The sequence below is a fragment of the Leptidea sinapis genome, chromosome Z (genome assembly GCF_905404315.1).
Source record: "Leptidea sinapis chromosome Z, ilLepSina1.1, whole genome shotgun sequence".
NCBI lineage: Eukaryota > Metazoa > Arthropoda > Insecta > Lepidoptera > Pieridae > Leptidea > Leptidea sinapis.
Window position 1 is genome coordinate 10,514,018 of NC_066312.1, and position 21,461 is coordinate 10,535,478.

A 21,461-nucleotide genomic window follows, 5' to 3' on the forward strand; every position below is an offset into this window, starting at 1 on the left:
GAATATATATTATCATGCCAACTGATTATTGAAGCGATAGTGCTTTCGTGAATACCAACCTTAATACACAGTATAAGCAATTTCCAATAAATTTACAGGTATTTATATTAGGCAGTACGTGCAGTGCATATTTTTAGTTCAGGTCTATGGTCTTGCATCCAGTGCCACTAAATTAATAAATAAAAAACAAACATTTTTAGTTCACGTACATCCGACGCGGCCCGCGGGGCGCCACTCGCCTGCCGCCATCACAGCTTACGCCATTTATAGTTTGGTAGATTGACTGAAACGCCCTCAATGAGAAAACAGGGAAATTAGTAAGATCTGCAAATTCAAAATATTGTTTTTAGTATTAATAAGCTAAATAAGCGTTTTCTTATCTGTTTAGGGGATAGAAGTAAATAAGTGTGTAATTTGAAGTATTAAAATTAAAATTATTAGAAATAATAGTCATTTTAATTGTGTTTAGGTGACTTTTTATCCGTGTTTCATTATTTCGTTGTATGGCTTTAATAAATAACTTTAATCCATCGTTAATTCTCTATTATTTGTTTTTTTTTGTACATCGTATTCATTCGATAAGATGGCGGACCGCTTAATTTACATAGATAACTCAACTTGTAGAATCAATGAATTTCTTTGATCGTATGGTGTTCGTGATCCGTCTTTCTAAGCGCCCCTAAATAACCGCGGTGTGAAAGAACAATTTGATAAATATATGTTTCCGAATTGAGGAAGATAGTGAAAAATATTCTAGGGAGTCATGCCACCACCTGACGATGAAGTGCGCAAGGGTAAAGAAATGCTTTTACAAACATATCTGGCATCGTTAGATCAACATGCTCCCAGATCCTCTACATCTACAGGTAAATATAAATTTCATATAATATAATATACTCAATAACTAGTGTTAAATATGCAATATTCTGGCTATAGAATACTTTGACTTTCAATGAACAAAAACTGCCAGATTGAAAATAAATATAATCAATATGCAAATAAAATAATATCTTAACATCAAATTATTTACAATGCAGTAGAATGAAATGTAATCATTCATTTAACTTTGTTCATTTTGTCAAAAATTGAAAGTACCCATTAATTGCATTAACAATTGTATGATATGTGTTTATCATTTTGTTTAGTACTGCAGTTCATAAGGTGTGGTTTACCAAATACCAAAATTTGACTACTGCCTGATTAGGCATCAACTGATTAGTTCAACAAATACATATAATTTTCAGAGATTTCAAAAAATCTCTTCATTCATTCCTTTGCAGCTTTCATTGCATAAAACAATCTTGCAAGGCATGTATAGCTACAGCATTTTAATGCTGCATATTTGCAAAGGCGAATGGCAGGTTTAAAAAAAAAGTTGTGTTGAAACATGAAATATTTACATTTAATAGATTATTGTATAAGACTATGTGGCATTAATTTTCTTTATTTTATAAAGTTGGGAGTCATAAGTTAAGTTTGTTGTTTTAAGAAGTTTTCGGTTATGTTACAACCCCATTTGCTTGACTGTTAGAGATCAATACCTACACAAATAATTGAAAGAAAATCATTCTAAAATACACGTACATACATATGTATATGTATAAATAAACGGTCAGATAAAAAAGCAAGAAACATAATTGGACCAAAATATATATATATATATACGCGTCAAATTGAGAACCTCCTCCTTTTTTGAAGTCTGTTAAATACTACCTACTGCTCAAGTAGCAACAGCGGTTTTCTTCGTGTAAAACCACAATTTTCTCATGTTCTAGGATACTTTAGAACTCCCACCAGGCAGTCTACTACTACTACATAATATACTACTTGCATGTTTTGAATAACAAAAACAACTTTTTCATTAAATGGTGTTTATTGAGACAGATCTTATCTACATGTAGTATAGAAACGTATGGATAGTGGTGCCTTTTCAATTAACTACACTCTTAAAATAATGTCATCAAAGAAGTTAGCTGCTCGCGTCACTCCCTCATGGCGAGCATAGCCCACAGTTCTCAGCCCTACAATGCAGTTGCAATAATAACTTATTATTGTTTCTCTGCCACAATCACCTCATTCAGTTACAATAAAAACAAAGTATGTTTTTCCTGAAGAGTAGCGAGACTTTATTTTTGCCCGAAGCAGCATTGGATTTATTCCCTGCAATCCAGGTATTTGGTTACGGCTCACTTCTAATGTGTAAATACCGTGAAACCTGAAATGTTCAGCGACATATGAACTCGCCTGCTTTATTTGATAGGTGCCATAAGAAAAAAGAATCAAGGCGGCCATAGTTTGAAGCAAATAATTGGAAGTCTTCTGAGTGTATAAGTATGTTGCCTCTGCCAATTGTAATGGCTGGTTTTCGCTTTGACGGAAGATCAGGGTCCCCAAGAGTACCATCTGCAACAATTGAATTTTTTGCTGCCACATGCACGATCATGCACATCGGCATTTTTGCTGCAATAGTTCAGATTCGACTCCACAATCACAGCACAACATAAGACGTATTAACACAACACAGAGTCCTTTTTGCAAAATCAAAACAATGTAATAAACGTCTTTTCACAAACTGTACAGTTTTTTGAACGAAGGAGCACAAACTCAACTCAACATCGTTGGGAAAAGAAACACGCTAGTAAATAGAGTTTCACGTTTTTGCTAATGTAAAATTCAAATACCCTGATTTTCACTTTGACATGACAGTTGTTCATTTTTGGCTTGCAAGATTTAAAACAATCGAAGGGCATCCCCGAAAAAGGTTTTAAAATAATTTAAATAATGGTGGTCCGTTTCTGTTTGTAAATTGAGTTTTATTTAATTATTTTCTTCCCCCTACTTTAAAAAAATATTTGAAAATCTGAAAAAAGAGCCAGATGCGAAATACTAAAGTTAGGAAAATATAGCCCCAAAACATTTTTTTAAAAGGGTGGTACACCAGATGCCGTTTTCATTTCCTAATTAGTTGGCTTTATCAATTAAAATTAATTATTTGGAAGGTTTTGTGGCAACTTGCACCCCTATCTCAAACTTAACTCTGCTTGTTTTTGTTATCAAGGTCTATTTGAATTCCTATTAGAATATGTTTGGGCACAATTAATTGAAAATTGGAATAGCTCCTAATAAAAAAAATTATAATAATAACCTTTTTTTGATTACTTGTATTCTACACAATAGGTGGAAACCATAGCATAAAGATTTGATAAACGTCTGCTTGTGATGCACACAAACATGTTTATGGAATTTTTGATTTTGTCAAATTATTATGGAATCAGTCTTGCTGACAAGCAGATGTGGTATTTTCTTCATGGCATTAAGAGTGCCTTCAATCGAGTTTTATATTTTTTATCTCAGTCATAATTGGATGCAGTTAAGCATACTCAAACCACACTTTGGTCAAAATAGAGTTCAGGAAGCCACAGTACTCATGAAGATCGAATCTGGTAACCCTATTTTTAAAATGAACATGGAAACTGCTTTTTTTTGGATATTTGTATGGAAGATTTATAGCTGAAACTTCAAGTGCCTATAACTCATGAGTCCTTCCTGCTTTAGTCCAATTCTTCTTCATAATATATTAGGATAAAGGCACTAAAGCTTGACACATTAAGAAAAACACAAATTTTATTCTTCAAAATAAAACATTTTTATTGTTAAATGGCAGTTGTAAATATTTATTAACAACAGAAACATTTAAAACTTTATTTATGAGCATATTTTGACTAATATTGTAAAATACATACTTGACATTATAGCACCTGAATTGGCAATAATATTTAACAAATGCATAGATGGTGTGTTCCCTGACCTCATGAAATACAGCAAAGTTATACCTTTGTTTAAACCAGGCAGTTTCAAAACCCTGCTAATTTCAGGCCTATTTCAGTGCTGCCTGTTTAGTAAAATTTTTGAAAAACTTGCTTCAGCAGCTACAAATGCATTTTTGTAAATTATTCAACAAAAATCAATTTGGTTTCACTAGGGGTTAATCAACAATTAATGCGGGTACTAGACTCATTGAGCACATCTTTGATGCCTGGGAAGAGTCATAAGATCCATTGGGCATTTTTGTTAATGCCTTTTAAGATATTAATAATGTTCAAAATTAAAAAGCATTTTAAGTATCAAATAATAGTACTCATAAAAAGTAATAAAAAATATATCTTAATATATATAAATTACGTGACACAATGTTTGTCCGTGATGGACTAATGGACGGATTTTAATGGGGATTACTTCTTCATGGAGTGCAGTTTAGTCCAACTTGAGAGATAGGATAGTTTTAATAATTCTTGATGTTATGAAATATTATTGACAATTCATAAAAAAAACAGTATTTTTTTTATTATCTACAGAACAGCGTCTGTCAGGGCATATAGTAGTATATAAATTATAAGTATATTGGATGCAAAAACCTATAGAGTTTGTGACCATGATGATTGTGATTACAGTTAAAATAAGTAATGACATAAAGTAAATGAAATTATTTGATAACTATAACAGCTCACCCATGAGTTGATGCATGGGCCAGCTAAAGTTCTTTTCTTCCTCTAATTCTTCATACATTATATTTCTTCAGTCATGTAAATCTTGGTACAATGAATTTCTTTGCCATAGTAGATGTGGAGATGTGTCCCCTGCAATGTTTGTGTAGCTACTTCCATATCAGCTTCAGAAAAATCGTGATCAAATATAAATCTTGAATTTGATTCCAGAACAAAATGATTGATGAAAACAAAATGTTACAAATATCATGAAAATGTACAACAAAATCTTACCTGCAAAATGTCAGCCTCCTTAAGAAAAAAAATTGGAATACCAATATGTGTTCATTTCTTCACATTGTTTATTTCAAACTGATACCATTTAAAAATTTTGCTTTAGAAAGTGTATGCAGGTTTTTGATCACATCATATTAGGTGTCTCTAGCATTGAAATTACTTTATTATTGATATAAAGTAATTTCAATGATTATTATTCTTTTCGGAAAACGCTTTTTTTCGTTTCCTTCCTTCACTGTTGAGCATTAGTGCTTTTACCTTATGTCACAGCACTTTTTAAGACAACTTTGTCTGAGGGATTGCAAGTGATCCTGTAAAATGTTATATTCCAGTCTCTATAGACAGAGGATAGCCTCTATAGAAGCTATAGAGTTTATCATGGAGCAAACTATAGTTTGCTCAAACCTATATAGTGTGAATAGTATCCTCAATTACCATAGCCTTATTGAGATATGAATAGTTTTAATTAAAAATTCTGTAAAATAAGAATATTCTCTATTACAATAGGTGGAGAGCCCAAAACAGCAACTGATAAAAATGTTGCTGCAGCAGAGGCAGATAACAGAAATGAAGCCGAAGATGGCATAACTTACTATGTGGATGAGTCGGGGAAGTACTATTATCGACCCACTATAAATCCGGTGAGTTAAGTATTTTCATTGTCTATAAGTTGAGGAATTTTAATCAAATTAGTGCAAAGCATTCAATAAAAATATCTGTTATTTGAAAATACTCTGCCTTTGTTCTTTCCAGTTCCATTCTATACAAGTATTTTGATTTATGACTTATAGGTATAATTTTTGTTGTATTTAATGTTCAATACAATCTGAAAATATTTGTTAAAGGTGTTTTATTTTAGTCCAGTGGGAGGCTCCTTTACATAAAGTGCCGGCTAGATTACGGTTACCATTTTCCCTTTATCAGCAATAATGTATTTCAGTCTGAGGGGTGCCATAGCTAGTGAAAGAAGTGGGCAAAAGAGACTTAACATCATGACTGAAGGTGGAAGAGTGCAATTGTAGTGCCACTCAAAATAAGTTTTGGGTTTTCTTCAAGAATCCTGAGTGGCACTGCATTGTAACGTGGCACAGCCGGGTGTATCACTTACCTATTATTTATTAGTGATTTATAAAAAAAATATTAATGAAGATGCTGTAGCTTGTGAAATTACTGGGCAAATGAGACTTAATATCTTACATCTCAAGGTGCTGACCTCAGTTGAGGTGCCACTCAGTATGTTTGGGTCTTTCAATAATCTTGAGTGGCACTGCCTTGTAATGAGCTGAATGTCCTGCTCGTCTTGTCCCTCATTGTTATAAAAAAAATACAGTAATTTAGTTAGTAGTAGAAGTAACTGTATGTCCAGTATTGTTCTGGGGCAGTTCTTGTTAATACATATATCACTGGCAGAATAGCTATGTACACTGGTTCTGGTTTGTATGGCAACTTTTGGACAACACTAGGCAGTTTTGTACTGAGTTATTACTTGGATCAGTTTGTTATGCTATGTCATGTCAAGCAACCATTATTCATCATAATTATTAGCCAATGACAAAATTTTATTAAATCTTAGAATCAAGAAGAGCCAGTATATGTGGATGGGGAGTTCTATCAAACTCTTGCGTTGGTGCCCTCACAAACAGAAAATGGAGAAGTAACCTATGTTGTTGTTGTGCAAGAAGATAGTAAGGCCGGAGTGAAGGTAACTTTTTAGGTTTTACTCATCACTTGTTATATGTACTTAGTCCGACCGTATTTTTACTGTTACAATTAAAAATTAACAAAACATAACATTAGTATTTGGAACCTGTCATTTTTGTATGATGGCTTATTGAGTTTTCTCATTTTGGCGCCAATAGATTGTACAATATTTTGCGATATTAAAATAGATTGGGGTGATAAAGAGAACCGAATCCTTTTGATTGCATTACAGAAAGTAGGTATGGAGCCAAATGCAATTTTTAAAACTCTCCATACTCTCCATACCATACACAGGTATTAGTAAAATGGTTGTGGACCGGGCTATTAATAGATATATTGAGACCTCCTCTGTTTATGACAAAAAAAGAGCTGGCTGTCCACATAGTGTTCGAACTAAAAAGGTGGTCAAAGCAGTAAGGGAAAGAATTCGAAGAAATTGTGTCCGAATGCAAAAGATTTTATAATGGGAGATGAAGGTAGCACCTAGACCATGTCACGTATTTTAAAGAATGACTTAGGACTTGCAGCCTGTAAGAGACTTACTTTATTATCATTTATTCGTTATCAGTTAAGATATAAATCTTAACTGATAACTTAAAAAAGAATAGGTTGGTGAAATCGAAACAACTACTGAAGCATGCGGTATGCTTAAAGGGAGGTTACAGAAAAATTTTGTTTACGGATGAGGTTTATATTTTAAATTGAGGAACATTTTAACAAACAAAATGCTCAAAGCTCTAAGGAACCACAAAAGAATTCAAAGATATTCATATTATGATCATGTACGGCCAATATATTTATAGAAATCTCCTTCGCTTACATAAAACATTATAATTTATACAATAAAATAAGCAACAACCATAATATTAACACTAGAAATAACTACAAGCTTATAATGCCCCCTACTAGGCTCTGTAAAATAAACAATTCTTTTGCATGCAGTGATATTAAAATTTACAATAAATTACCAAAAACTGTATGTGAATTATCAATAAATAAATTTAAATCTTTTATTAAACGCAGACTTATGGCAAAGGCTTATTAGAGATTTCTTAAATGATATTACAATGTGGAGTTGATTAGTATTATAGTTGTTATTTTTTATGGATGTTATAGTTCAGAATTGTATTGTTTTACTGGATTGCATTATTTTAAAATATCATGTATTATGTAATTATATTATATATTGTATTTTGGTGATGATGTTAACAAGCAATCTGTTAAAGGGTGTTAAAAGGGTGCTAAAGCAGTTTAAACTGAGCCATGTTTTTGTGAATAGCTAGGTGTCAAAACAGTGTTTATTAGTATGTGTATATCAAGATTCTAATCTTTAGAAGGTGATTTAACCTCTCACAACATGTTACACACAAAGAACAGACCTTGCGGCAAGAGTTCCACGAACACCAGGTAAATAATCTTGATCTACACAAGTGGAATGAAGTGATGGAAACAAACAATTCATCAGAACTGAAGACTCGCTGTCATGTAGTCCTGATCTAAATTGGCTTGATTATGATTTATGGTCAGTTTTAGAGAGAATGGTATGCCCTAAACAGCATAATAAATTGGAGTCTCAAAAGCAAGTCTCATCCAATTCTGAAATGTGAGAGCGTGGGTACACTCTCTACATTCTTAGAAAATAAAATATTATATGGATATAATTTATTATGTCAATGTTGTAAAGTTTTAGGATATTGGAAAAAAATCCTAGAGCATTCATGCCGTTTAGTTCTGAAAAATTCTAAACTTTTTTAGGTAAAATATTATATGTATCCATTGAAGTATTTAGACTCTTCATTTAAACATTTCTGGAATCTCACGGGAAATTAATTTCCGGTAGAACTTTTGGACCTGAATTCAACAAACTCTTTAACGGCATTTTTATTGCTTTTCAGTAAGAAAATTTTAACCAGGGCCAAAGTTGTCCAATTTTCGGAAAAAAATGTAGTTAGATTAGGACAGGTCCGTCGCATTCAGAGCCTGTCGGAGGCTCTAAATGTAGATCCTGTAAAGTTAACTGGGCTTATTGGATCGTCTGTGTTTCTGCGTTATCCTGAGCGACATTGCATTTTAATGGGCAGGATCAATTACCACTGAACGTCCTGCTCGTCTTGTCCCTTATTTTCATTAAAAAAAGGGTGAAGATTGGTTGACGAATCGGTTTCCCGCGAGTTTCATATTGTTCAGTACTATAAACATCTGTTATTATTGCTTGATCGGATCTGAGTAAGCTGTAGTGATTTACACCATAAAGAGACCACCAGATCACTTACAACGAGCAAGCTTGGCTTAAGGGCATTATTGCGGTGTTTGATCTGGAGTCAGTAATTGCCTTTCCAGTATTCAGTTTTCATTACACTTCAATATTCGCCCAAAAATACCTACAATTCTAAGCCGGTTCTTAGTAGCATTCAATTCATGATTATTTACCCTAGGGTATGGTCTTCCTCTGGAGGAAGACCATACTGAATACTGAACCCAGGTTCAGTCACCCTAAAGAAGTTTCCTCTAAAAAGCCATCAAACAAAACGCTTGAGTTCTTCATTAGCTATATTCTCTCTAAACATATCAATCGAAAGCCTAACAATCTACAGTTGTACAATTTTTAAATCTAGAAGTGTTTAAGCTGTAATGTGAAAAAGTACTGAAATGTTGCGGGAAGGAGGTTTTATTTTAATCCAAAGTGGTCAGTAGGTACTTAAATCTAATATTAATTTATGTATTATGTTTTAATTACACAGCAAGAGAAGAATACTGATGATGTTTATCAATTTGAAGAAGAGGAAGAGGAGGACGATGTCATCATTGTTGAAGAAGAGTCACAGAAGCTCCAGAAGCAGCAAAAGGTACTTTTTATCGCAATATATTATAAGTACATAGTTCGACCCAAGCACTACTGCTTAGGTTAGGTCATACGTCTAACACGTACGTCTACAGTCTACACGTGTGACCTAAGCAGTAGTGCTATAATAACTAATTAATAATTACCTACTTATAGCTTCTGAATTCTCATGAATTATGCCTTATATTATGCTTATGATATATTATTGATCTTTGTTTCAAATTACTTCACTATTTATAAACTTTTGGGTTTGTTGAAGCTATTTTATGAAGAAACTGTTGTCCAGTCTTGAGACGTCGTTGATGGATGTTGTGCATCGCCGCCTACGTTGATTGTAAATCGTATACATCTTAGCCTTAGATAATTTATACGTCTAGATAGAGTCTCTTACTGTTAGACAACCGATAAAAACAGGCCAGATTTAAGACTTTAGTTTGCGTGACAAGCTACGTGTTACACTCGCGATTTTTATGATATTTTGTGTTAGTGTGCGTGCATTGCTCAAAATAGAGGTTAACTCTAAACTATTTTTTTTGACGTCGTCACAGCTGTCATAGTCGTTTTAGATGTATTAGTAATCTAAACACTTAGATTTTTGGAAATCATTTAAAATCATAAGGTCCTAAACTGTATGGTGACGACATACTTGAGGCCATCAAAAACTTTTGTTACCTGAGCGGAATATGAAGACGCGCTGTCGTGATGTAGGGCTACTTTGGGGCAAATGACGTTTTTTGGGAAACATACAAAAACACGTATATTTACATAACAATCATTAGTTATGGTTTTCCGAAATAAAAGGCACCCATTTTTTTTACCAAGGCTTTGATTTTTTTAACTTTTTAGACACAGCTCCTTTGGACAGTATGACGGCTAGATTATGGTTACCACAACGGCGCCTATTTGAGGACTGTCTGCCGGTCTGAGGGCGCTGTAGCTAGTGAAATTACTGGGCAAACGAGACTTAACATCTTATGAGAAAATAAATGCCTTTATGTTTCAAGGAGAAGATTGTCGCAATTGTGGTGCCGATCAGAATTTTTGGATCCCCAGCCAGTACTGGATACTTGTTTCGTCACAAATGACAATATTATATTCAGCCTATGACTATCCTTCGTAAATTTTATTACGGCACCAGCTTTGCGCAATCGTTCTGGTCATCCGATACATAATGGTAAACCCATAAATCATAGAGCTACAGAACCTTCAGGTGCATTATCTTGGGTCATATCAATACCTAATACAGTACGAAGGTACCGGGCGACCTTCATGAAAATGGTCACAGAGATGTCAGGTCACACGTACAAGTCTAAATTGACTCAGCCAGATGTACACAGCTTTGTAACCAAATGTCAATTGAAGCCCTGAGCAACGTTCTTTAAGCGTGTTCCATTTTCAAATACTGCAATTTTTTTTGCAGAAATCTAAGCAGACGACTAGACACCATCGTAATGGCTCACATTTTGATTGCAAACTATGCAGTTATAAAAGCCACAGAAGGTAAAGTATACGTTTAAAAATCAATACTGCTCTGCAATTCATTCATGTAACTAAAAACATGTTTCAAAGAATAAATGGACTGTAATAACACGTGAATTAGTAAACATTCTATTCATGCTGTAGTCCAAACTTACACTCGGGCTAATAATTATACTTCCAGTTTATTCAAGAAATTAATTAAATTTAAAAAAAAAATCTCGTAGTAAGATCAGACTAACAAATCATTCATACGCTTACATTTAAGAGATTGTCATGGTAACCCATGGGTTTTGATAGTAAAAAGAAACAATGACTATTGCGGATAGTGATAGAAATGAGTTTCATGACAGTAAGTGAGTGAGATTATAATATACTAGCTGACCCGACAAACGTTGTTTTGCCATATAAATTGTATTGATCATTTCCTTGCTAGTTGATAAGAGATGGCGCTAGTTGTATTCATTAGTAACAATCACACTTCTTTTATATTTTGTATAATTCACACTATAGTTTTATAAATTATAGTCTATTTGTTTTTCTGGCGTGTAAGCTATATTATTTGAATGTTTCATCAAAATCTAATCAGTAGATTTTGCGTTAAAGAAGTTCAAACATACATCCAGACATACAAACTTTCACATTTATAATATTAGTAGGATTATCATGCGTTATCTCACCATATGATCTGATCACAAAAATGATTTCAATATTTCTATTATGTTTCTATATATACAATTCCATATTTGGTTCAGATAGCAGAATCTACCTCTTAGCTTTTAGGCCTTGAATGTAGAAAATACTAAAAGTAATTTCAATGGCGACTAAATCAATAAAAAAGGCTGCTATTAGTTACTCTTTTGTCATGGTCTGCCCAAGCTACCTAATAATTTAGCAGTTTATTTTACTTGATACTTAATAAATTACTACTACATTGCTGTAGTTGTTCAACCTATATTACCTTATCATTATCCTATCTACATTTGTGTACAGGTACTTGCTTATGCGTCACATGAAAAGTCATTCTGAACAGAGGCCCCACCAGTGTGATGTCTGCGAACGGGGATTCAAGACCAGCACATCATTGCAGAATCACAAAAATATGCATAATGGGGTCAAGCCACATCTTTGCAAATACTGCAAGAACTCTTTTACGACTTCTGGTAACTTAAATTTTATTTTTATGAGTCTATGCATTCTTTAATATTATATTGGTATCAAAGTAGTCACAAGGCAATCTCGCCGGATTCATCGAGTGTCGTTCCCTTTCTGGGGATATTCTCAAACGGCGCGCTATAAATGTGGTGGAGATTGGAGGGAGAGAAATTACGTTTCCCTAATAAAAGCGAGACTTATTTCGTCCAACTGCTCGCTCAGCTCCTCACTCAGAAATCATAAATTATTCGACCCGTTCATTACACCACACCAATTAGTTAGTCATTTACGATTCCGGCCCACACATTGATACGGTACTGGTGTTGAAAATCGTCCTGAAAACATCGCATAAGGAAGCTTATTCCACAGTTGGTCGTACGTGGAAGAAAGTTGCTTTAAACGCCCACTGTAGAGCCAGACATCCAGGTGGTGGGGATGATATAATTGTGGCGTATCGTACAAAGGTAGAATTTGGTGGAAGGAATCAGGTTAAAATCCTGTTTTTTTATTGTAGTTTTTATATTTCAATAGATTAACTTTTTTTTTTGTTAGGCGAGCTTGTTCGCCACATCCGCTACAAGCACACCCATGAGAAACCACATCGCTGTACAGAGTGTGATTATGCTTCAGTGGAGCTATCCAAATTGAGAAGGCATATGCGCTCCCACACTGGTGAACGACCTTACCAGGTAAGAATCTGAATACATACTATGTAGAAATAATTATTTCAGGTGATATATAATAATATAACATGTAATGTTTTTATTAAATAATAAATATAGTAGTAATACGTAAAGTCTTCCACAAACATGTTTTCCGATTAAGGTTTTTAAAAATTGCATGAACTAATTATCCCCTCGAATTTAAAAACATGTTATGGAGAGTCGGTCGTGAGATAATTGCCATTGGCAAGTAATGGGTGATAGCATCGCCATTCGAGTGTTACTATGGCTAACTACGTGCAGTGGTATACAGTACTTTTTCTACTTTTTATTTCCATGAAATAAAAAAGGCATTTATTTGGGTGCAGATAAAATTAAAAATAGGCGTGCGAATAGTGGGCCCTCATTAAGAAGGTGCCGTGAGATTTTTTAAAATATTAAAGTTTATCGCTTTTAACTTGCACAAAATGCAATAAGATTAATTAGTCATAATAATACCATGAACCTTTTTGAAAAGTTATCATTGTAGTACTCAGTTTAATCATTCGCCATAAGCAAACCACATGTCGAATTGAATGGTTTTGTTTTATGTTTTGTAGGTATTGAGTAAATAACAATGAAAATTCCTTTTCCGAATTCGTTGTGGTAGTGGCGTGCACTTTTTTATTTTATTTGGTCAAAAACTAAATCGAATTCTCTGATTGGAATCAACATATGAGAATTCATACATACATCTAAGTTAATATTATAAAGGGAGGGAAACATTTGTGTTTTTGCATGTATGTTTGTAACGTTATCACACAAAAACCACTGCACCGATTTCATAAAATTATTTCACCCTTAGAAAGCATCTTCACTGAGTGACATGGGCTGTAGTACATTAAAAAAAATCCCTAAAAAATGCAATAATATAACCCAAGGTGTGAAAAACTTCTGTGAAAATAAAAATGTCTGTCATCCCGTGCGCTGCGGCAACTATTGATGATAGAACAAAAAAATATTCTACAGTATTATAGAACGTATCAATATCTACGAAAAAGTCCGGAATAACATATGTCCAACTACTGTAGATATGCCGCTATAACTACTTTTTTACATTTTAAAAGTTCATATAACTGCGAGAATAATCAAATATATTATTCATACCTCTGTTTTAATCCTTATCCAATTAAATAAATACTTTTTAAATTACTAAAATCTGACATTCCATTCAATTGATATAACGAATTTAAAAATGTCAATCAATTTTCGTGTCGCGGTGTTTGTTACCAAACTCCTCCGAAACGGCTGAACCGATGTGTATGAATATCTGTGTGCATATTGAGTATTCATTTATACGGTATTACATCGTTTTGTTGGGTCAGCCAGTTTGTGTATATAATTTATGTTCTTTTTTCAAATTCGGAATATCCTATCAGAAAATGTATTTCACTTACGAAATATGTGCATTTGAAACTCGAAATAGGAAAATGAATTTGGAAATCATCATTGCGGGTAGCGCTTAGTATTTTTAAAACGCCTTCTTCGCAATAAGCACTTTATTAGAATTTATAGTTACTTTACTTAATACTTGAATGGAATGTATTATAGCATTTAAGGCCACCACACTGGTCAACTGGCTTGTTGATCGTTTGTATTTAACACGTCATTAATCAACTGACAACTAACTGAGCGAAGAGGAGGTTAAGTTGTCAGTAGGTAGATTAGATAAAAAAAAACATTGCCTATGGAATAAAAATTACATCGACGTTTTAATATTTGCAACAATACATGCGTTATAATTATTTTGAAAAGTTACTGAACTGCTTGTATGAATAATCTTAATATATAAAATTCTCGTGTCGCGGTGTTTGTAGTTAAACTCCTCCGAAACGGATTGACCGATTGTCATGAAATTTCGTGTACATATTGGGTAGGTCAGAAAAAATCGAACAACATCTATTTTTCATCCGCCTAAATGTGTCCACGCCTATTTTTTTTTTTTTAATTTTAGGTTATTGAAGTATGATAAATTTTATGTACATTTATATGTAGATGCATAGATATGTATATAATATATCATTTGGTAGGTCTGTGAATCGGTCGTCATCTATGTTTTATACCCCAAAAATTTTATTTATTGAAATTATTTTATTACTTTATATGGCAATACAATGTTTGCTGGGTCAGCTAGTTTATAATAAATATATTATTCCAATTAAAGAAATATTCCTATTAAGCTGCTAACTTAAATTCAGTGGATGATTCCCATTAATATTTCTATTTATATAGTTTTAAAAAAAACATATATTCTTTGATGATATTTTTTTAATTCAATTTTAAACTTATCAAGGTTGGGTCTTCACAACATACAACTTTAATACACAATGAAGGCATATTATTTTAACGCCGGAAGCACTTAATTATTGTATATTTTATTTTTTGTCTAAGATATTGGTGTGTTTAGCTAATAGTTTATACTGTTAGACAAATTGCTAGGTGGATAGACAAATTATTTATCTATACTTTGTCGCAATGGTAAATATCTTCATTCCGCTATTTTGACTGGTCATGATTGTTTTCAGTGCCAGCATTGCACGTACGCATCTCCAGATACGTTTAAGCTGAAGCGCCATCTACGCACGCATACTGGAGAAAAACCGTATAAGTGCGATCTTTGCAGCATGCGATTCACACAATCCAATTCATTGAAGGCGCACAAGCTTATTCACAATGGTAAGTTCTCTGTCCATAAACAGTAAATTTTAATAATTCTTAATTCTCTCGGTCACCCACCAGACTTTGTTTTACACCAACTTTAGTTGAAATTTCCTTATGAATCACTTGTAGAATCTAGTGTCGTCAGTTGGTGTTTCAGTTTTATGTGTGAATTTATATTTCGTGTTTGTTAGTACCTTTCAAAGTTTCTAATGTTAAGATTGTATGCATCAACATATCTTGATATATATTATTTTATATTAAAGCAGCAAAATTATATAATATGTTTTAAAATCTCAACTGTCTAACTTTTCGGCTTATGAGATAAAGATGTACAGTGCAGTCTTAGTAAAATGGCTATCACTTATTTAGAAATCTATTAATAGCATAAGTACATGTAAACTCGAAAAAAGAAATAATTTAGCTGTCGTACATTTAATAGTGTTTTATAATACTACATTACCTAAAGCTAGTTTTAAAATCGCGATTATTGTTGTATTTTCATAGTTATTAATTTATGCTAAACATGCTGAGTACACACCCTCGTGGAGTTGCAGCCTATCTTGTATTTAGCTGATGGTTTTTTTTGTTTATTATGTATTTGTTGTAATTCTGTTGTGGTGTACCTATTAAATAAATAAATAATTGTAATATTAAATTGGTATTTTAATTCTTTTCCAGTTGATGAAAAGCCTGTTTTTGAGTGTGAGCTCTGCCCAGCGAAGTGTGGTAGAAAGACTGATTTAAGGATTCATATCCAGAAGCTACATACATCTGAGAAGCCTCTCAAATGCAAGCGCTGTGGGAAAATGTTCCCTGATAAATATACCTGCAAGATGCATAATAAGGTTGGTATCATATACATTTAAATATATTCACAAAATAATCAAAGACTTGGATCATGGATGGCAAAATTATATTAGACATTATGACGTCTCTTCACAATCAGCGATTGAAGGCAAAACGCGAGCACAATCGTGTAGAGGGCTTATTCGCTTTTAGTCTACGATCATTGTTTCGTCGTAGTAATCGCGGCGATCGGTGACTTAATAGATTGCGCACACGATCGCCGGTCATTCATTCACTGGAGGACATTGGACAGTGAGCGAAGCCGTACGTACTTGGCGTTGTCGTCTCGGCGTTGTTTTGGTTTCCTTTTATTAAAATAGCGCGTGTAAGATAAAATAACTACTGGGTGGCCAGATGAAGAAACATTTAAATTCATAGAACTTTATCAGAACTACCCACAAATATGGGATCCCAAACATAAATATTGTATACTGATATTAAACTCCACGTCCATCTTGAACGACTGCCGCTCAATAAATGATCACAGACGATCGTGTCATACACGATGATAAACGATTAAGTTGCAAATGACAAGCGATCATATAAGTAACGATCATCGCCGATAGTGGAGAAGGAGGCATTAGACACTCGGAATAGAAATATCTGCAACAATTAGCTTCGCCTTTGCGTATCTGTATAATGCTATATGTATGTGTGTAAGTATTGCTATATGTATGTAAGGAAATCTTTGAACGTGATTTTCACACAGGGATCACCAATTAAAAATTGGTGCTGTTTTAAAATACTAAACTTAATGTTATGTGATATAATTGCTTTTTATAATTTTTTTACCTATAAATTCTACGAGTCTAATTTATGGAATACTTGTAACAGTAAAATTTTTCAAGCACGATTTAATTTTGTTTTAGACCCACGAAGGGGAGAAATGCTATAAATGCAAGCTTTGCCCATACGCCTCAGTAACTTTACGTCACCTGAAGTCTCACATGCTCAAGCATACAGGGGAAAAACCATTTGTATGTGACCAATGCAATCAATCCTTCAGGTATGTTTTGATGTTTGCCCTTTTTACAAATCTGTTACTTATTATATAGTTGTGTGCTTTGAATTTCCTTTATAATTTACAATCGGCTTATGTGACTACATAATTAACAGTACATATGTAATAAAGTTTAATAAGTAGAGTGATTATAATAATTGTTGTGTCTACAATTTAATGACGTGTAAGTTTGAGTCATGCGATAATTGCGTGTCTGATTAAAATGACTATATCTTATTAGTTTAGTGTGTGTAAAACGGGATTAATTCAGTTTTTTCGTGTCATGAATTACGCTAATTTGTTCTATATTATTTTCATTTAAATATTCTCTATAATGTTATGTTGTTTTCGTGGTAAAATATTTATTGTGTTTTACTTACAGGCAGAAGCAACTCTTACGTCGCCATCAGAATTTATATCATAATCCTGACTATAAGCCGACACCACCGAAGGAGAAAACTCACACTTGTCAAGAGTGCAGCCGTACATTCGCTCACAAGGGCAATCTTATACGCCATTTGGCTATTCATGACCCTGATTCAAATCATAAGGCACATGCTCATGCACTTAAAATTGGCAGACAGAAGAAATTACAGATTGTTGATGGTCAAGTGACGGTGAGATAATTTATTACATATTATGTAGAATTATGATTTCTTTGTTATTTTTCTGCTCAGCAACAGATGTTAGCTATGCAAATTTTTTTGTTGAATAATTTATTAAAATATGTCCTCTTATAATAAACAAGCTTTGCCTTTGACAATTTATGACTTTGAAAGTTTTACAAATGAGAATGCCCCTGCAATTTGATGCTCCATTTGATATATATAAAGAAATGGGAGAGTACAATTACTAAACATAGACATTTACAGGTTACTGAACCTGAGGTTGTGTGTGATGAAATAGCCACTGTGACACCAGTGCAACACATTGATGAAGAAAACAATGCTAACGATGATAACAATGTTGAAGAAGACAATGCCGAAGAAAATGATGAAGATGTGATAACTGTTGCCAACATGGGAGGTCAACGATTTGTGTTGATGATGGAGATGGTGGATGGTGCACATGGCTCTAGAGAAGAAGTGACAGTCCTACCTTCGATTTCGTTGGATTGCGATGATGATAATGGTAATAATAAAATTTAAATTATAATTCTACCATAAATATTTTTAATTTAAAATTGCCATTTTTATAGTCTAGTGATAAATGTAATTGTTTGATTATTATTTTAGTTTTGAAAATATCAATTATATATGTCATTACTTGTTAAATACTAATTCATATAAATTTTTAGTGTCCTAAAAAATGGGTTTTTTCCAGAAATACCTGATGCTGAAGAAGAAAATGATCATGAGAGCAATGCTGAGCCAGATGTAGATAAATGCTTTGGTTTTGGGGTATGTATTTTAAATCATCTATTTCTGTTGCCTGGTGTGTGATATTGTAAGACTAGGTAGGGTTATAGATACAAAATAGAGAGGGTTTTAAAAAAATTATATATGCATTAGTCTTGATTACAAAATATTCACGGCTTACAAATAAACTTGGTGTTAAGTTATTTATACCTATGTATAAACCAAGAATATGCAAAATGTTTACAAATAGACATTTTGCTCATGAAGGGCTTATTCAGGCATTATAACATTACCCATGTTTTTTTGCAAGCCTGAAATTGACATTCGAAAACATCAGAATTATCTCATTATATTGATTAACAGTGTTGTCAGCTATCATGATATTACAATTTCACTAGTGATATTATAACTAAATGGTAGATTGTCATTCTTCAAATAAAAATTATTTACTTCATTTCTTACAATTTGGCATTTGCATATTCTTGGTTTATTCTCAGGTATAACTTTTTCCCCCCACAGTATTAAGACAACTGCCAGACAGTAGTCTACTAGTATTGAGACATGTTACTTGAAAAGACCAATGTCAGGAAGTTGTACCAGATTGTATTTCAAATATTAATAATTTTGTTCTTTTGCGCCATGAAATATAAAGTATGACGATTTGACGCCCACCGATGATTGCAGGATGAGGATGAAGATGACGAGGATGAAGAGGAGGACGACATGGACGACGTGGAGTATGATGAACAACAAGAAGTTGAAGAGAACGAAGTAGAGGAAGAAGAAGAAGCAGAAGATGATGATGATATAGAGGAGATAATTGATGACGACCAAGATGATGGATTGAATCTAGTAGAAGTGATGATTGAATATGACGAATCACAGGAAAATGCCAACTAATTTGTTTCTTTCTTAATAAACCTATCTTTGTATATCGGCAAAACGGGTAGAATAAGAACATTGGATAGAATCAAGTAATCATAAGTCTTTCGGAAAATAGATTGATATAAAATATCATGAAGTATAATTGTTATGATGGAATGTATTATGCTGATTGTATATTTACATAATCTAGAGGCAAGGATGCACTTACTTGCATGTAATTTTAGTGTATAATATTACGCTAATTTCGAGTTATGAAATCAGTGTCTAGAGCTATGGTAAAAATATTGTTAGCTTGATCTGTATATTATTTTAAATAGATTTATATTTTAGAGTATAATGCATGAACCTTGACTGTCACTCGAGATTGTCAAAATGAGTGTGTAAAAAGTAATTGTTCACTGCCTTTTTTTTTCACTCCTGGCGAAGTGCTTGTTATGTAAAAAATAATATTCGTATAAAACTTCTACTGCTTAACCTAACTTAAAGAAACATTTAATGTGCAAACATGTAAGTACTTATCAACACCTTTATGAATTCTCATCAAAAGTGGTCGAAGATCATGGTTTCAAAAGTTTTGTAGAAGCTTTGAATCCGAGTAACGAATTGCCCAATAGAAAATTAATATCAAAAACCTTAATACCATGCCGGTATTTAGATTGTTAAAGACAAATTATGGAATTAGTCCAAAAGGCAAAAAAAGGCCGTCTTACTACGTACTGCAGGACTTCTCAGGTCATGGATGTATATTTAGCTGTGACAGCTCATTTCCTGATTGACTATGAACTGAGAACGGTTTTGCTGCACTGTGAAAAATTCAGTGGCACACATACCACTCATTGGCAGAGTCTTAATAGAGAATAACTTATAAGTACTTAACAACAAATCAATAGAGTGTTCTTGGTCCATGTATTTGTTTGTTGCTTATACTTGGCAGCAGCAAACTGTTATTATCAAATAATTGTTGTGGTAGATTTCCTCTATTTATTCCAATCAAAAGTAACTAAAAGTAGTTGTTTAAATGTTCTCTATCGAACCTGCGTTTCGTGACGTGGTGTAATCATAAATAATCACAACTAGGTTTAATTTTATTTTTGACCAAAAACACCCTTAAGTACAGTGGTAATAGACACGGCAAGTAAATTAAGTGAAAAATTGTGTAATATTTAGTAAAACCACTACCAATATGAACTGAAACTTTTATTTCAATCCGTGCAGATTCAAAGATTTGTTTGTGTTAATGGGGGAGCTGCATCTTCATAAATAACATTTGACCGCATGCAACGCAGAGCAGCTCGAATTGTCGGGGACCCAGTGTTCTGTGAACGGCTGGATCACCTGGCGTTGCGTAGAGACATCGCCACATTGTGTCTTCTACCGGATTTAACACGGGGAGTGTTCCGAAGAGCTGTTTCACCTGATTCCTGCTGCCGAATTCCACCTTCCTGGTGCGGTGTTTCCGGGACGATATGACATGGGTACCAAGCGCGTACATCTTCCTTAAAGGCCGGCAACGCTCCTGTAATTCCTCTGGGGTTGCAATAGAATGTCGGTGGCGGTGGTCACTTAACACCAGTTGAACTACGTTGTTGTCCTTTTCCATAAATGTAGAAAAGACGATATCGAAAATAATGCATCACGGTCAAATACAAATCAATAGAGACGGACTGACATGGAGGCATTTCCATACAAACACTTCAACGCTTTGATATATCAAATCTCTTATATTATAAATCTCAAATATCTCGAACGAGTCAAAGGCGTTCTCGTAGTCCACGAATGCTAAGCATAGTGGCTGGTTATACTTCTCCGTCTACTGCAGCATCGTAGGTGTGTGGTCTATAGTGCTAAAGCTTTTTTGGAATCTGGCTTGTTTGAGAGGCTGGAAGCCGTATATACCTACATGGCTCATAGGCGATATGGGTCTAAAGATCTTCAAAAGCGTCGTATCGCCCTTCTTGATGAACAGTACCAGTATACTGTTCCATGCTTGCGACGTTTTACACTCGAAGATGACGGAATTGAAAAGCTTCAGAGGATCTTAAGCATAGGAGTACC

At 33.7% G+C, this 21,461-nt stretch overlaps 1 protein-coding gene across 2 annotated transcripts; it reads left to right on the forward strand.

Annotated features, from left to right (window-relative positions):
• Positions 1–212: 212 nt before the first annotated feature.
• On the forward strand, positions 213–20,594 carry LOC126979041 (transcriptional repressor CTCFL-like). Of its 2 annotated transcripts, none has more exons than XM_050828217.1 (15): positions 213–317; positions 758–866; positions 5,289–5,422; positions 6,355–6,483; positions 9,224–9,328; positions 10,745–10,824; positions 11,794–11,963; positions 12,508–12,644; positions 15,182–15,332; positions 15,996–16,162; positions 17,033–17,169; positions 17,546–17,780; positions 18,036–18,294; positions 18,487–18,563; positions 19,206–20,594. In XM_050828217.1, the coding sequence occupies exons 2-15, from the start codon at positions 764–766 to the stop codon at positions 19,419–19,421; spliced, it is 2,100 nt and encodes a 699-aa protein (XP_050684174.1). In that variant the 5' UTR covers positions 213–317; positions 758–763; the 3' UTR covers positions 19,422–20,594. The 2 variants fall into 2 exon arrangements, with proteins under 2 accessions (XP_050684174.1, XP_050684175.1); XM_050828218.1 differs by lacking the exon at positions 213–317 and adding an exon at positions 387–405.
• The last annotated feature ends 867 nt before the right edge of the window (positions 20,595–21,461 follow it).

What these genes read in the sequence shown, in the direction of transcription:
- LOC126979041 (XM_050828217.1), top strand. Translation starts at nt 764, where the DNA reads ATGCCACCACCTGACGATGAAGTGCGCAAGGGTAAAGAAATGCTTTTA. An exon ending in CAGATCCTCTACATCTACAG is followed by an intron (nt 867 to 5,288) that starts GTAAATATAAAT and finishes CTATTACAATAG; the next exon opens with GTGGAGAGCCCAAAACAGCA. An exon ending in CCTGCAAGATGCATAATAAG is followed by an intron (nt 16,163 to 17,032) that starts GTTGGTATCATA and finishes ATTTTGTTTTAG; the next exon opens with ACCCACGAAGGGGAGAAATG.